This window comes from Balaenoptera physalus, assembly GCF_965194825.1.
Source record: "Balaenoptera physalus genome assembly, chromosome: 7".
Lineage (NCBI taxonomy): Eukaryota > Metazoa > Chordata > Mammalia > Artiodactyla > Balaenopteridae > Balaenoptera > Balaenoptera physalus.
In genome coordinates, this window is record NC_138886.1 from 46,813,637 (window position 1) to 46,831,959 (window position 18,323).

An 18,323-nucleotide genomic window follows, 5' to 3' on the forward strand; every position below is an offset into this window, starting at 1 on the left:
AAGATACACAAGTGTATGATGGTTACAGTGAAAGAATGTTTGCTTGTAGTCTGTATTGTGATAATATTATCACTTAATTAGACCAAATTATACTTGTAAAATATCCCTCTGGCCCAAGGTCATCTTAGTGTGGTGATAAATAATGTAAAACTAATTTACTTTTCTTGTATTTTAATATGCAGACTTGTAAGTTTGGGACGTCTTTTTTTTTTTGGTGGTGCTATGTGGGATCTTTGTTCTCCGACCAGGGATCAAACCCGTGTCCCTGCAGTGGAAGTGTGGAGTCCTAACCACTGGACCACCAGGGAATTCCTAGTTTGGGACTTCTTGACTGAATATAATCAAAGGCAGGGAATATTAATCTGAGATCCATGCCTCCCAAAGGGGAAGGTATCATCGTTGAATGGGTTCAGCTTAATTTGAGCAACTTAAAAAACTTTAGGACAATTTTCCCTTCAGATTCTTTAAGGAAACTATGGCTCCTGCACAAAAGACAACCCACTGGCCTAAGAGGTACCATGATTTGTGGAGCTTATATAGCTCCATGTAGTGACCAGACTGATAAGCAAAAGAAGATTGGGAAAATCTATGCCTTTAAAGTGTTTGCAACTGATTTGATGGAGGAAGGAAAAAAGACAAATAGAGTAGTAATGGAAGAGGTAGTGATTTTTGTAGTAGATGTATTCTATAGGCGCTCAAATGGGATCTGAACAAAGATCTATGGGAATGAGTGGCCAGGCAAAGTATTTAACTGAGGCAGACTAGGAAAGAACAGGAGGAATAAACCAGTTCAGAAAAAAGAGTGTGAGTGAGGACACATGAGTGAAGGCAAGAAGACTGAGTGTGAAATTACTCAATTATTTGACTTTTGCTTGAATTAATGTAATTTTAAGCAGTGCCTTAATAATAAGAAACTGACTTCTTTACCTAGTTAGGGATTGAAAGGAACTCTTTGTACCTAGTTGGGAAATGAGAGGTTGTAATATACCGCCCTTTCTCTATACCAGACCCGCTGCCTCTGTGCCTTTTTCCCTCTGAACAAGAGGAATGAGCACATGTTTATAATGTTTACTCTTCAACAGCAAAACATAGTTCTTATTCACCCTTCAGTAGGTTCTTCACGAGAATACACAGCCCATAAAGTCACCAGAGATCCAAGAAGATATTCACTATTTTAGATCTTGAGCTTTCCCTGGAACTTTTGACAAACCAATCACCAAAGCAGTAAAATGTAGTGGTGAAGAGCAAAGACTCTACAGTCAGCTGGGCTCCTTTTAAAACACAGTTCAGCCACTTTCAGCTATTGACCTTGGGCAAATCTTCCCTTTCTCTTTGCTTCAGTTTCTTCATCTGTAAAATGGGGAACGTATCTGTCTCATAAAATTATTGAGAATTAAATGAGTTAATAGGTGTAAAGCAATTAGAACATTATCTGATATATGGTAAGCACGCCAATGATAGGAACTATTAAAATATAATATTTCTCTTCTAGGAAGTCAAGCATGTGCTATGTGTGTGGTACTCATCATTCCAAAGAGTAGGCAGCAGGTATAATTCCAATATATGGTAGTTGAGTTTGTACAGTATGCTGGAATTGAGCTGATGAAGACACAGCTTATGAGGAGTTTTAGTGTATTTTATAGGGTTATTGCCACTGGATTTGCTAATACATTTAGCCCACGAATTGAATTCTTTGACTTGCAGGAGGATGTTGACAAAGCAGTAAAGGCCGCAAGACAGTCTTTTCAGATTGGCTCTCCATGGCGTACTATGGATGCTTCAGAGAGAGGACGGCTAATAAACAAGTTGGCTGATTTAATCGAAAGAGATCGTCTGCTCCTGGCAGTGAGTATTAACCAAACTGCGCAGAACTCAAAATCTCTAGAAAGCATTGGTTGTTTGGATTGGTGAGTTGTTTTGATTTTAGTGTTCACTATATACTCTCTACAAATAAAACAAAAAGACTTCTACCAGCTCTTGTATATGAATGGTACCATTGAGCTTATTCTCAGATAGTAAGTAATCTGCACTCTGGTTTTAGATTATGTTAATGTCTACTCCCAGAACAGAGTCTACAGTCTAAACACTGGGTTTTTTTGCTTTATTTTCTTATTTAGTTAGTTAGTTAGTTGCACTGGGTCTTAGTTGTGGCAGGCGGGCTCCTTAGTTGCGGCATGCATGTGGGATCTTAGTTCCCTGACCAGGGATCAAACGCAGGCCCCCTGCAATGGGAGCGTGGGGTCTTAACAACTGCGCCACCAGGGCAGACCCTGAGTTAAATCAAATTAAACAAGTTTCTTTCCTTTACTGTAGAATTTCTGAGCCTTTATAAAATAAGGTCACATGCAGCATGAAGATCCTAGAATAATATACCGGTTTTCTTGAACTTACTTGACCACTGAACTCCTTGAGTGAAAAAAATCTCATGGAGTTTGTTAAAGGTGCCCAGGATATTTCTTTAAAATAAACCTTATTTCTCCATAATCTAGCCCACCAAGACAGTTAATAAATGGCCACTTTTTCCTTTCCTGAAATGTACATGTTCACAATGGTCTTGAATAAATTATGTTCTTTTTATAGGTGAAAGAGCGAATAATAAAGAAAAATCCATTCATGTGTTTATAAAAATGTTATTTTTATGTATACTGCTTTTTAAAACATATTTCAGCAGTTATATGAATCAGCACATAAAATGGGTGGGGGAGGTGTTTCCTTGTTTTTTCCTCTCGAGAAGCCAATTTAACACAAAGCAACAGCAACATCAGATTTCAGAGTAAGTTTTTACTACCTTTAGAATCTTAACTGGCGGCGACAAAAAGGCTTATGTTTTTTAAAATCAACATTAGCAATTATAGTTAATCAAAGGGCCATTTATTATCCAATCAAAGATTCAGCATAATTCAAAGTATGTAAAAATACGGAATTAGAAGTTATACGCAATACAACAACAGTAACCAAAACATCCTGCAGGAAGAAAGCAGAATTTGTTAAAACTTGCCTTCCCTAATTTATCCGATCTGTGAATTACAGAATGTTGACTGCCTCTGTCAGCATAAGATCGTAAGGGGGGAAAAAAGAGTAAGCATACAAAAATCATGTTTGATTAAGTTTTGAGGTAGCATACAATATAATGCAGAGAGAGAAGACTGTACAATAGATAAGGAACTGATTTAAGAGTTTATCACCTGTACACTCCTGCCCCAGCAGAACATTACGCCCCAAAGTCTTTACAGTCCTGCTTAAGAAAAGGAGGAAAAGGAGAGATAGGTCATCCTAAAACCATTAGGGCACTAGACTAGAAAATGTTGAACTTCAGCCTGACCATTCAAACAATAATTTTGATATTAGTGGCAAAACTCAGAGTTTCACAATTTAAAATTTTGTTGAAGAAAACTCATGGATTAAAAAAAAATCCAGGGGTTACTTAAGTTTGTGTGAATATCCAGATGGGACGTAAAAATTAAAAATGATTATTGAGGCATTATTAACGGTCACTGACAGTAAATTGTCACCCACAGTTGTATCATATAATAAGTGAAATCTTGTTGGAACTCTGATCTAAGGAGACTAAGTGCCACTCTCACAAGCTGTGTGTATATCAAATTGTGACCAGTTCCTAGAAAGCTGGTTCACTGGGGGACGTTCAGAATGACATAGAAGGGCACTAGGGTTTAGAAACCAGAATCTCACTACCTTTTCTACCCAGATCTTGCTATGTCCTTAAGCAAGTATGATCTTAAGCAAGTCCTTTTAACTCTTTTTTTAGTCTCCTTTTTAAAAAGAGGAGGTTACAAAAGATTGCTTACAGGATTTCTTTTAGTGTTTTCAAAATTCTCTAGCACACGATTACTCAAAATATTGACTATTTTTTTAATCTAAAATTTCTGTGGAAGTTTAGATTTGGGGTGTGGTCTCTTTTTCAGACAATGGAGTCAATGAATGGTGGAAAACTATTTTCCAATGCATATCTGATGGATTTAGGAGGCTGTATAAAAACATTACGCTACTGTGCAGGCTGGGCTGACAAGATCCAGGGCCGCACGATACCCATTGGTAAGTAGCTTTGGGAAACCACCATGGGTGACGGTAGGGGTGAGGAGATTATTGTAGAGATGAAAAATTCCAAACTCTCCCTTTTAAAGATGTCAACCAAGTAGGGCAGAATTATTTTCTTCTTGACTTTGAGACAATGCAGTTCTGAACCTGGACGTTCTGCTAAGATTCATCACATGCGTTTTAAAATTGTTTCAACGTAATTATGCAGAAAATAACACTATAGATACTTTAGAAAATATTAAAGTAAGAACATTCATATGCCCACAATTACTGATTTAAGCAGTTGTCTCTCTAAGGACTCAAACTTTTCAGAGCTGGCCTCTGAAATTATTTATTTGGGTTTTATTCCAATGGTGACATTTATACCCTTTCTATAATGTAATTATTTAAGCCTCTTTGTATGTTCCAGTATGAGTCAGCTATGGTCATCTGTGCCTGGTCTAACTCAGTATAGTTAGAGCAGACTAATTAAACAAACTGATTCACATTGATTTGTTTCAAATAGTTTCAAAAAAAGAAGGGTCTGTGTTTATAGCTTAAGAATTTGTGTGAGTGAATGTGTATGCATTTTAGTATTTTAATAGAGTATGCACATAATGGGATAGGAATATGAAAAGGCATCGAGTTGGAAAACGTTACAAGTAGAGTTTAATTCATATAAACGTATTGACTATGGAAATACAACACCCTCCAGGACTGGCCCTGAAGTGCATTTCCAATCTAACTGGAGCATCCCGCTGGTCAGAAGTGAGAGCCAGAAAGTGGAAAGGGGAGAGTGAGACCATGATGGGACCAAGAACTGTGGCTCTTTCAGAAACTTTTACTTTACCCTTTGATAAAATGGGAGAAACCATTTAAAGTACAAATAGATCTTGATAAGTAGCCTTCTTGCTATGATAGCCAGGAAGCTTTTGTGGGAACTAGAACGAACACAAAGCACAGTGCAACCTCAGGATGACCACATCAAACTTTGAGGCATATGAATCAGTCAAATCCAGATGGAAATGTCCTTTACATCTGGCATTTTTTTCCATAGAGTAAGAGAGCTTGCTTTTGTTGTTTGGTAGGCAAAGAGAAGAGGACTTTTTAGAACAAGCCAGTAGGAAAGGCTTGTCACTCACAGGGAGATATTTTTTAATTCTACTATATTTTAATTTTACTATTTTTTAAATTATATTATGCACTTAAAAAATTACTGGTAGAACTCAGAGCTGTCAGAAACAGAACTCTAACAGTTTCTTTCTTAGTTACACACCTTTTATTTCCTTTATCATGAAAGAAAGGAAAGTGAGAGCAAGTATGATTTAGAAAGTAGCCCTCCTATAGGATCAGAGATAGAATAAATATTGTTCAGATCTTTTCCAATTGTGCATCTTTGCTTTGACCTAACTCAGTTTTATGGTTCCTCTCATTTCAAATTACTATTTGAGGGCTCAGTTTTTCATTTTGTAAATAGGCAGAGATATGTTCTCTCTTTCTTTTTTTTAAATTATTGTCTATACCTTCCTCTCACATCAGCCCCAAACCACCATTCTGTGAATATCAAGCACATTTGTCTATAAATGATTGTGTGTTTTATTTTTCAGATGGAAACTTTTTTACTTATACAAGAAATGAGCCTATTGGTGTGTGTGGCCAAATCATTCCTGTAAGTTGTTCTCATATAATTTTCAGTCAAAAAAAAGTGAGTTCTAATTCTATTTCATTTGTTAATGAAGATTTCTTGGGCACAGATGAATGCTTAGATATTTGCTAAATGTGGAGCAAATATAGTAATTGTTGAACTTGGGTCTCTCTGTGGCTGTACCCTTTGGATACGAACCAGTAGTCCAGAAACCTATCTATATTCTGGCATATCTCTTGAGTGTGTTTCCATATACAGCATCACCAAACCTTAACCTTTTACTCTATGGTTTGTTTTTAAAAAGATGTATTGTGCACTCTGTTTAAGACCCATGCTTTACATGTACATAGCAAAGTGGTCATCGTGCAAGACGCCAAGCATTTCAGTGAAGTGTAGTATGGCCGACCACTCTCCAACACTTTCTATCAATATTCCTCATTGGGACTTCTCAACATAGAGAAGAGGAGCAACCAGAGTGTTCAAATTGAATGAAATTTCTTAACTAAATGGAAGAAACTGTGCCAGAGGCATTTGGAGCACAGTATGGAATATATCCTACCTTCAGATAAGAGGCTTTGATACTCCACATTCCTCTTTGAGAAAGTACCATTTTAAGCAGATGAAGATTTCCTTTTATGTCCAACAAATAGGAGACTATCAATGATTTCACTTTGACTGACATATTCAGAAAGGCCAAAAAGGCCAAACAAAAAGATGATAAAGTGTCCTGATGTTCTTAGATGAGGAAGTGGCAATGACTTATCTTCTGCTCCAATGAGATTGAAATGTACACATATTAACATTTTGAATGAAATTGCTCATTAGTTCAAAAATCCCAATAAAACCCATAAAAACTACATAATCCTGAATACTAAGAATTGTTAATATTTACCGTATGCCTGTGATGAACAATTCACTGCATTAAACATTTGGCCCACTTTCTCTATGAATCCTCAGGACAACCTTCTGAAGTAGAGAGGACTGTTTTCAGCACTTATAGATGATGAAATCATACACAAAGTGCATATAACTTGTCTGAATTCACATGACTGCTCAGCGATTGAGCTGAGATGTGAACCAAGCTGTCAGCCTCCAGACCCTAGACTTCTTTGTCTTTAGCAAGATACTTGTCTTGGAATTAAATACTACTAAATATTATTATTGGGTAAATGGTTACATTTAAAGCCCTATAGGGAGGGAGGAATAATTACACTTTTTAAACCCTTACAGGTAACTTACAGTATATTTAATAGTAAGGCTTGATTTCTAAACCATGCAGTGATTTTTTTTCCTGGTAGAAAAAGAACTCAAAATAACAGCACTTGATAAAATTTTATGACTTTCTCCTGCTCTCTTCCTGTATCTAGTTTATTTGGAGGTTTTTCTTTTTTTTTTTTTTAGCATTTATGAGTTGCTTTGAGCAATGAACTTAATTAGAATATACCAGATGATTAAACAAAACTACTACAATTCTTGTTTAACATCTACAGGGAGTGTATAATGTGGAAGTTAGATTAGCAAATGTGGCTTTCAGCAATACAAAGAATCTATTGTTATATATTGCTTTCTAGTGGAATTTCCCATTGGTCATGCTCATTTGGAAGATAGGGCCTGCCCTCAGCTGCGGAAACACAGTGGTTGTGAAACCAGCAGAGCAAACCCCTCTGACTGCTCTTCACATGGCATCTTTAATAAAAGAGGTACGTTTCCTAAATCAAAATATGTTTAATCTTTGGATGCTGAAGGAGATGGATGGGCTTTGGAGTGAATGTGGTAGTTAAAAAAAAAAAACCTTTATTTTTTGGACCTGCATATTTAGCTGTTTTGGAACACAGTTGTTTCCTCCTTGAGTTTCAAATATAAGACTACTACAGTCACATGACGATATTGAGAGGTGGAATCTTGTTTGTTACTGCCATTCCCATTTCTTTTCATTTAGAATCAGAATAAAGTTGTATTTCAAATATCTTAAAAAAAAAAAAAAAGTATGTGCAAGAACTCAGGAGTCCTGATTTACAGTAGGAAGACTTCATTTGTTGCTACTGTAAACTACATTATCTGCCAATGGCTCCTGTCCAGTGGGGACGCATTAAGCATAGCTGCTGGCAGGGACTTTTGGCAGTCAACCCAAATGAACCTCTGCCCAAAGCAGGACAGGAAGCCAGACCAAAAGCTTCATGTCCAACTGCCACCTTATGATCACTTCTTTTATTTCTTTTGCCCAACACCCATGAATGCAAGTTCATGTTGAAATTGCTATGATTTTCTTTCAAATGTTGAACTGTAAGTTGGTATATAACTGCAACTAACAGCCTGGAAATTCTACAAATTTGTTTAAACTAGTCTATTTGAAGGTTGGAGGCTTCTGAGCTAATATGCTTGCTTGTGGCATTGGGCTACATTATTTCTAAGCTCATTCACCCATGAGGGAATACCTTTATATTCTCTTTTCTATTACGGTTTCCTCTGCATTTACCTTCCTGCTCAAAAACTGACAATAGAGCACATAAAATTTATTTTCATCAACTATCTAGATTGTTTTAATATATTTTTTCTTGCAAACAAGTTATTGTCCTTTATATCATACCAATATTTTAAAAATAAGCTTTAGTCCCTAGAAATTTAAAATTCAGGAAATCTGAATCCATATCTTAAAAACAGTCTTCACTTCAAGTTAAAAGTAGGCAAAAGAGATGTCAAAATGAGACATTTTGATGCAAATAACATGAAATTTCAATGTGTTGTTTCAGTTGCCACACTGCTCTATACTTGATAATTCTTTAATTGGGATTGGAATCAATCTGTGAGGCTTGATCATGAATGGGATGACCATTTTTAACCTAATATTTTTCTGATTAAATAATGCTGATAGGAATTTGCAACCTAGTTGGTATGCCCTGATCAATCAACAGGTAGAAACTAAAAATGTTAAGATCCCTTTAGCTTCTTATTTTTGCTGAATGGATAATAAACACATTGTTTTCCTTCTTTGTGAGTAATTTACCAACCACTTTTACACACACTATCTTTTTGAGTTACTATTATAAAATTTGAGACAGCCATCATTGGAGCAATGATCCATGAAAGTCAAAGATGGACTTTACTCTGAGGAGAAATAGTCCCTCAATAATGCAGCCCTTGAGGTTATTTTAAGTGGGCTAAACAATGAAATAAGAATAATAATAAATAATAAAACCACCTACATGAATCTTTCTTTGTAGAGAAACTCATAAGATTAGCATAAAGAGGCAGCTTTGATCCCATACTCTCCTTTTTCTGTAGAATTAAATGATCAGTTCTGTTCTAACTATTTTACTTGTTATCTTTCAGGCAGGGTTTCCTCCTGGAGTAGTGAATATTGTCCCTGGTTACGGGCCTACTGCAGGGGCGGCCATTTCTTCTCACATGGATGTAGACAAAGTGGCCTTCACAGGATCAACACAGGTAACATCATTTACTCAGGCCAGTAGTGAAGCAGTCGGAAGCATGTTTTATGTTACTGTTTTTAAGCTGACATTTCCCTAAAACAAAAGTTCTTTTAATGATTTGTTCCTTATTCTAGCCTTCACACATGTTTATAGAACATAAGCAGATGTCGTTGAGATGAAACGAAATACCTATTACAAAAGCAGAAGGACTGGAGTAAACTGTTTTTAGTATGTTATTACTTTCTCTGACGAGAAATACGGCTGATTAGACGTTGTCGTATGATTAGTAAGGTTTATGATAAAAAATATAAATTAGGCCACAGTGATTTGTATGAATGAATTGTAATTTTATCCTGTAGATTAGGGAAGTCAAAGAGCAGAGCCTCACCCTTAGCTCCTTATTTGGGGCTCTCTCTTCCCTGAACATTCTGAAAAGGAGTCAGCAGCTCAGCTTCCCGGATCCGACCTAACTTTTCTGCCTCAGTAGCTCCAGCTTGGCTATCCAGAAGATTAAAGAACAGGACCCCAGCCGTGGGCACTTCAGAGGAGAGGGATGGGGGAGAGGAGGGACGCTAAATGCTCTCCAAATGCTCTGGGTGTTGAAAATGGTTACTTTTTTAACTTTCTGGAGAGAGAAACAGGAAGAACATTCCAGATAGCATGGAAAGGCTAATTTGATTATTTTATACTCCTAATTAGCCACTCCAATATAAAGAAAAGTTTACATAGAGAACTAAAATGATAGAAAATCAAATTTTATTTTTCTTGATCTTTTTTAAACTAGATAAATCAACATGTAATTTTTTCTTGTTTTTTATAGACATAGAATAGAAAAAGTTTACATTCTACAAACTCCTAATTGAGGTAGGGGAAAACCAATTCTTCAATCAGGAGTCTGTGGACAAAACAATTGGTAATGGTCAAGACATAGCAATAAACTAAAAAATGATGAAGTCACAGGTTGAAATCACAGCAGAGGAGGTAAAGCAGGAAGGTACAAATTCCTCAGCCTAGCACTGTAGACCTTGCCCAACAGGGATGCCATGTACAGCTTCTGCTCTAGATCCCACACACTTCTCTAGTTTATCTGAGCCAGAGGCTACTGTTCCACGATGCCATCTCTGCATCACTGCCTGTTTATCTTGGCTCATCCCTGAACCCCTACAGCACTTTAGGGGTACTTTACCTGCCCCCTCCCACCAAAAACTTTGATATGAGAAGACTAGGAAACATCTAAGTTCAAATTCTAAGTCTACCCCTCCTAGCAGTATGTCTTCCAAAAGTTAAGTATCCTTACTAAACTTGAGTTTCTTCATATGTAAAATGGGAATAATATCTACTTTATTGAGTTGTACCGAATAAAACTGAATAAGCTAATGAGTAGTAAAACATTTAGCATCCTACAGAGTAGTCACTAAATGGCATGATTATTGTGTGTTCTAGAGTCATTTCCATTCTCTTGTTCCTTCCCTCACTCTTTAATTTCTCACACTAGTTCATAAGGTGTGAGGGAAGAGGTCCCTTCTCCACATAATATTTCTTCATCGCTGCCCCATCACTTCCTGATTACTCCATGCATCTTTTCATCCCCGCAGGCTTTTGCTCATGCGTGGCCACACCTACTATAATGCGGCTCCCATCACATGCCCTCTATGGCTTTCTCCGCAGTCCCAGGAGCATCCTGAATTTAAAAACTTTCCATCTGTGCCCCCATTGTCCTTGATATATAATTATGATAGCACGTGCTCCTTGCTTTGTTATGTATCTCTCTCCCTTTTGCTGACTATCCTCAAAGACTATCTTATTCATTCTCATCTCCAGAAACCAGTACAGTAACTACTTCTGATTGAGTATTAAAGAATTAAGTGTGACTAAGATGATTTTAGAAGCCACACAGAAAAATCAGTCTTTCTGGGTCCTCTTTTAGCTTCAAGTTCGTTGCTTTGCAGATAGTAGTGAACTTGCCAAATGCCATGAAAGAGGCAAACCATGGATTTTATGTTTTTGTGGTCCATTGTAGCAGTCATGCTCATTATAAAAATGTTTCTGGCAAGGTAAGAATTTTCATGTCCCATTAGATTCATTTAAAACAGAATCCAACCCACGTTGTGCAGGATGTGCTAAGTTAGAACATTTTTATGAGCATTTGCTACTTCTGCCCCACAAGGGCAACGCCATAATATCATGGAACATACTTTTTACCATAGTCTAAATAGTGCTTATCCTCTCTTCATTGTAGACCTTTTTGAGAAAAAAATGACATTTTACTTTTTTCCAAGTGAGGGAACAGAATCATGGGGCAAAAACTTATGTTTCCTTATTTTGACTTTAGCTAGACCTTTGGGAAAACTCAAACAAACCTTTTATTTGCCATCTGAAATTGCACAAAGTAAAAGTGTAACCTTTCTTTCTCACTCATACTTCTAACCATTCTTCATGCTAGTTCTTTTGACATTTGTAGCTTTTAGAAAAATGCCTCTGATCTTACTCCCTTCCCCAAGACAAAAATTATCTGCTTTAATAAAGTTTCTCCAGCAAATCTTTCTAAGCTAAAAACAAAAATAAAAAACAAAAAGAACCCTCCAAAAACCCTCAGAAAATAAAAGAAAGATGCAGAGAAAGAATTTGGAGAATTCAAAGGGAGAAAGGCAAAGATTATTGTCTAGAAAATACAAAATTCTTAATCACCTCAACTGAAAACTCAATTTGGGGCTTCCCTGGTGGTGCAGTGGTTGAGAATCTGCCTGCTAATGCAGGGGACACGGGTTCGAGCCCTGGTCTGGGAAGATCCCACATGTCGCGGAGCACCTAGGCCCGTGAGCCACAACTACTGAGCCTGCGCGTCTGGAGCCTGTGCTCCGCAACAAGAGGGGCCGCGATAGTGAGAGGCCCGCGCACCGCGATGAAGAGTGGCCCCCGCTTGCCGCAACTAGAGAAAGCCCTTGCACAGAAACGAAGACCCAACACAGCCAAAAATAAATAAATAATTTTTTTTTTTTTTAAACTGCCAACTTTAAAAAAAAAAAAAAAGAAAACTCAATTTTTGAAAGTGGTCATAAGAAATATGTTGTGGAACCAAAACGGGATATAAGAGAAATTTCAAACAGGTTTCTCCATTGCCAGTCTACTTTTAGTTTATTTTTATTAACCTACATTTAAGGGTTTGATTTAGTGCATGAAGATTTTAAATAAGATGAAAACATTAGCAGATTAATTAATGCTCTACTCTGTAATGCACAGTAGTAGTCGGTTCAACAGTCAAAATTTAAACACACATTCAGCAAGCGTCTACTTAACTTTTATTCAGTTTGAGATAGAAACTTTTTCTTAAAATCTGATGTGTTGAGGAAGAAAAGAAATCCAGAGAATAAAAGAAGCAAGATAAAATGAATCATCTTGTTAAAAGAAAAGATCCTTTTACTGTACTAAGACTTCAATAAAAAATAATAAGGAAGAAATAGTTATATTAAAGAAAGAAAGAAAGAAAGAAGAAATAATTATAAAACAGGCCAGATTTTAGAAATGAGAAAAATATAAAGAACTGCAGAAACTAATCTTCATAGGAAGTGATCCATAAAGAAAAAAAATGAAAACTCTTTCTCTGAAGAGAGGCCACTAGCATTTATAAGAAAAACAAAAAACAAAAAAAACAGTAGGATTCCAGCTAACTGAAGTAGCAGCACAGAACACAGACCCAATTTCTTTCTCCTAACTCCACTGTTCAAAGGTGTGGAGGACAGCGTGAGAAAGAGGGAAAGTGAGAGCGAGAGACATGGGGGAGAGGGGATATCAGTTAATCAATAGTTAAGTGAGCCCACTCTGACAGATAGTGCTGAGAAAAGGTATGCAATGATAGGACATTGTCACTGCTACCAGGGAGGCAACATCTGTTTGGGAAACTGATATTTACACAAATAATACAATCCAAGAGAAACTCTGAAACGAGTCCTCATGAGGGCACTTATTGGAGATCAGAGCAAGAAACGGTCACGTTCACCTTGAGTCATCATGGATGGCTTCAAAGAGGAGCTAAGATACAAGCTGGACCCTAAGGAAGGGTAGGATTGGAGGCAGCCCAAGTCGGGGTAAGACCTTTGGGTCTCATTATAAATGAGAAGCAGAGAGAGATTCGAGGCTGGTAAATACGCCACTTTGTCTGGATAGAGTTTTCTGGATTTCAACAGAGGGATGAAAAGTCAAAATAGATAAATTATGGTTGGATCATGATATGTCAGACTGATCAGAAGAAAGATGAAGTTCTGATTAAAATGAAAAATAACCTGTCTGGCCATGTACATCAAGATCATGTACATCAAGATCAGCTATCACGTTCAATATATCTGTTTTCATGATCCATCATATGTTTATGCTTGGATGGAGGAGTCTTTGGTATCTGAAAGTGCCAAATCTGGAAAAATGCCATTTCTCCCTAATGAAACGTAACTGTGGCACAAACATCATATAAATTTAAATTGCTAAAGAAACCTGCCTTCATGAGAACAGATTAAGCCTCCTCCTTTGTAATGCTCCATTTCAGGTTGGCAAAATGATCAAAGAAGCTGCTGGGAAAAGCAATCTGAAGAGGGTGACCCTGGAACTCGGAGGAAAAAGTCCCTGCATTGTGTTTGCTGATGCCGACCGTGAGTAAAAGCCACTCTGCTCGCTTCTCACTCTTCTCCTTTTTGGTGTCTGGTAGTGCCATACAGTGAAGGGTTTGCTTCTAACGTCAAAGTGTAAGGCATTAACCAGAGTCCAAAATTACTCTTAAAAATCTCTTAAATTGTCCTAAAGTTATAACGCCTAGATAAGTCCAACACAGACACAATTTCTTGGTTTGGAATAGATTGCTATTTTCTCAGCTGAACTCTAGAGAAACTAACTATTTTGCATTTAGGGGCCATAATGTATATTCTTAATTCCATACCTTTAAATATTAGCATCACCTTAAGCATGGTGAGATACCCTCAGATACGTTGGACTGAGACCAGCTGGAGAGACAGCAAGTTGCACATTTGTCGTCTCCCTTCTCTCTGGGTCACACGCTCATTGAATAAAATGGCCAGAGGAAAAGGATGCCTACTATTTAAGTAATTTCTCTCATTTTTTTCTAGCAGGTGTAGTTGAATTTATATATATTAAATCTCTAATTATGATGTGACTGCATTATACAATATCCTAGGTTCATCCTGATTATATTATCAAGTAGAATCCCACAATTATTTCCAGCAGAAAAAGAAGGTCAAACATTCATCTGTCTCTTTAAGAGCTGCATTATTGGTCTGAGGCAATTAACACAGATGATTTATGCTGTTATTGTGATCTTACCTGAAGCTTTTTAGAGCACACTATCTTATACATTCTACAGACATGACAAGATTTCTGATTTTACCAAATCTTCCTGTAAACTGCTTTCACTACAGCTAAGCGGATGTGATTAGTTCACAAAATAAAGATAACAATATCCAATTGCTACAATGTTAAATTAAATCTTCTGTATTTAGAAAATTAAAATGCAAAGAAAACTTTCTTCTGGTTGTTTAGGATCTACTAATGAAGCAAACTATTTCCTCTTTTTAAGACCCATGCAACCATCTCAAATAAACAGATAAGAAGAATTTATAGGCATATATGAAATAACATGGCACACTTTACATAAATTTGGAAAAATTTTTTCATAGAATAGGGTTGTAAGGTGGGTGGGCAATTCTGAATATTAGTTGTTTGGGGGTTTTGGGGGGTTTTATGGGTTTTTTTGTTTTCAGAAATATCACTTTTTCTATTGATTTGGGTATCTAAGAATGTTTTTAAATTCTTATTTAATGTAATGGATATTTTATATTTTCTTTGTCATTAGTTAAAACCTGAGGCCTGAAAGAAATATTCACAGTCGTCTAATTATAAATGGAGATATTTATAAAAATCACTTGCAGTGAGATTTGATCTTAGGATAGTTTCCACATTCTTGGAATTGCGCATATTAAAGTTGTATTAATAACCACTATTATTTCAGAGTCTACTATTTTTACTATCATTTTAGTAGCAAATAAAGGATCAGAAAGGTTAATGTGTCACCTGGCTGATGAGGTAGAATATACTGAATCTATGACTATATGACTCCTGATTTTTTTATACCACCATATCACCTCTGAGAAAGATGTATAAAAATATATAATCTTTAGAAAACATCTCTTCTTTAACATGAATGTCTTCTTTGCAGTGGACAGTGCTGTTGCATTTGCACACCACGGGGTATTCTACCACCAGGGCCAATGTTGTATAGCTGCATCCCGGCTCTTTGTAGAAGAATCCATTTATGATGAGTTTGTTCGAAAGAGTGTTGAGCAGGCTAGAAAGTATGTTCTTGGAAATCCTCTAACCCCAGGCGTCAATCAAGGCCCTCAGGTGAGTGTAAAATAGACGGAACAGCGTTCACCAGGCAAAAGAATAAAGTATCTTCTCTAGACCTGGTTTTACTTGAATACGATTACTTCCCATTCACATATCTTCCCAGGTGACAATACTGTATCAGTTTGGTGATTAAAAAAATAATGAATCTAACTCCCAAAGGTAAAGAAAGTATCCTGGTTTTGTGTTGCCCGGTTATCACATCCAGAAACAGTTGAAGAGATACGTTGGAAATTAAAGATGTGACGAAACATAACGAATGCTGTAAATTTGTTTTCCTCAATCGGTACACCTCTGAATCCCTATTTACAGTTCCTATCCACTTGGAAGTTCTTATACAATCCTATCATTTATTCTTTCCTCAGCATCAATCCTTTTTCTCGGCTTCCATCCCCAGATACAGGCAGCTGGCACACCTCTATAAATTCTCTCCAAAGTCTTTAGTTACTCTGACCTTCTAAAGATAGCATGAGTGTCCTAAAAAGTCCCGAGTTCCTGGCTTTGTGGCAAACTTCCCATTTTAGTTGTTAAAGCTCAATTATCCCCTAGGGTTCCCATTTTCTTCTGTCTGCTTAGAACCATTGTCAACAAGAGTGTCTCTCTTATCCAAAGCTCACCCTTCCCTCTTCGTTACACAGTTCTCTGTTCATTGTCTGCTTTCAAGCTCCTGGACCTTTGGTTCTAAATTTACTCCTGCCCTTTGAGGTCTTGATCCAGAGCAGAGTTTCTACCTGATCTCATAGAGCTTACAGTCTAGAAAGTTAAAAGGCTGTCTTGGATTTTCCTGCTCATGCCAAGATACCCAAGTAGGAAAATTTTAGGACTTAGGCAATACCAAATATTGAAATCTAAAAGCCCTAAAATAACTTAACTGGTAAATGAAGTAATACGTTTTGTTAAGTCTAATCTTGTTATAATTTGTATTTATCTTTGTGTTTAGTAACTACATAGAAGTAGTTGCTAATTTTGATCATATTGGGTAACTTTCCAAATGGATGCCAAGACATGTATTAAATTCAATTTTGACTTGGTCTCCCATTCTAAAAAAGGATGAGATTCTAAGGTTTTAGCTGTGATTGTTTCTTTCTCTAAATATCAATCTGTCTATTTATCTATCTATGTAAAAGTAAACACGTTTCCCATTTGCGATACACATCTATCAAACAGACATAAGATAGATGATAGATAGATAGATAGCTTGATAGATAGATAGATAAAAAGAAATATATATGTGAAGAGGAAAGAAAAGAAGAAGAGAGAGGAAGGGAAGAGAAGATACTTAATATTAAACATTGTTGGGCAATATTTTCCCCCATCAGGGGATCTGCACAATTCAACCGGAGGCTCAAAAATTGAGCTAGAACACTTCATTTTAAGAAAATTTCCATTCATAGGGTTCTTAAGTAAATAATCCAGTAATCTAACTACTTAACATAATAATTTAAACTTTATAAGTGAAAACATTTTTGTCACAAATTGCACTGAATAAGTAGAAAAAATAGATACGTTGGGACTTTGAGGAGTAAAAGACCGAAAAGCCCCTGAAGCTTCTTTACCCTTTGAAATACTCATTTGTTGTTATAAGAAAGAGCTTATGGAAAGAGACACTCATTTACTAAGCTTTAATATATATTCTAATTTATAATATAAAATTATATATATATGTGGATATCATAACTTCTTTTTCAAATGAAAATACTGATTATTTCCAACTTTTTAAGGAAATGTATATTTTGGTCTTTGAAATCAGATTGGAAAAGGACTTTACCAAGGAAGAATTTGTTATATGTGTAAATAGTATTTAATCTAATTGGATATGGAGCTGGATTGTGTGCAGTGAGAACTTTGAAAACTTTTCCTGGGATTTAGAAGATAGGGGAGATTGCAGAGTCAAAGAGGACGATAAAGAACAACAGTTTTTAAGTAGTCAGAAGAGTCAAGGCAAATTGACAAGAGGCTCACACCTTAACTCCAGGATCTCCAATGTTTTTCCTTTAAAACCTAACCCTAGCCACATCTGAGACAAGGCAGTCTTCACCAGTGGTTTGGAGTCCAAGAATCACCCAATCCTTCAACCCCTCCAAATAGGGACTGAGGCAACAGGTAGTCCCAATTCCAGTGCATGGAGGAGAGGTATGGACTCCTGATGTTCCCAGCTAGAACTCTGTAGTCATTCTTTTCCTTGTAAAAATAAACCATTTAAGTTCTGTAGTTCTTGTAATATATTTAGATGTGGTCCATTTAACAAAGGTTGGCAACAATCAGGACAGGTCAGAAATTAGAACCAGACCTACTCACTGCCCCAGGGGGACCTAAACTGGGTGGGATAACCAGGCTGTGGTCAGCATGGACCCTGCCACAAGGGTATGGTCAGGATGAAGAGAAGCAGAGGTCGAGGAATCTTCCTAAAGTCACAAAGCATCTGCTTTCCAACTGCCATGTCTAATTAACCCAGTATCAAAGTTTTCTTTTTCTTCTTTCACCTTTTAATTTCATTTAGGATTACAGTTTCCAGGTAAGTGTGGTTGATGATTAACAGACATTTCTTCCTGTAAATAAATGACAGGTGTGTGAAAAGGTTTACACATGTTTGCAGTGCCAATACACTTCTCTTACATGGCTGTGAAACAAACACTAAATACAAATATTTATCTTCAAGGTTTCTTTCCAGAAAAGTCTTGAGATAAAATATACCCAACAATAAATCTGAGCCTCTGTCAGCTGTTTTGGTTGAATATTTAACTTAATGACAATAGCCTAGCATTTTGAAACCTTTATTTACAGGCGGGGCAAAGTATTATCTTTACGAG

At 36.6% G+C, this 18,323-nt stretch overlaps 1 protein-coding gene across 1 annotated transcript in view; it reads left to right on the forward strand.

Annotated features, from left to right (window-relative positions):
* ALDH1A1 (aldehyde dehydrogenase 1 family member A1) overlaps positions 1–18,323 on the forward strand; it is a 54,154-nt gene that overhangs the window by 24,964 nt on the left and 10,867 nt on the right. The window contains exons 3-9 of the mRNA XM_082471022.1: positions 1,705–1,845; positions 3,924–4,053; positions 5,643–5,704; positions 7,252–7,380; positions 9,011–9,124; positions 13,646–13,748; positions 15,326–15,510. Coding sequence (XP_082327148.1) covers positions 1,705–1,845; positions 3,924–4,053; positions 5,643–5,704; positions 7,252–7,380; positions 9,011–9,124; positions 13,646–13,748; positions 15,326–15,510 — 864 coding nt within the window. The remainder of the gene's footprint in view (positions 1–1,704; positions 1,846–3,923; positions 4,054–5,642; positions 5,705–7,251; positions 7,381–9,010; positions 9,125–13,645; positions 13,749–15,325; positions 15,511–18,323) is intronic.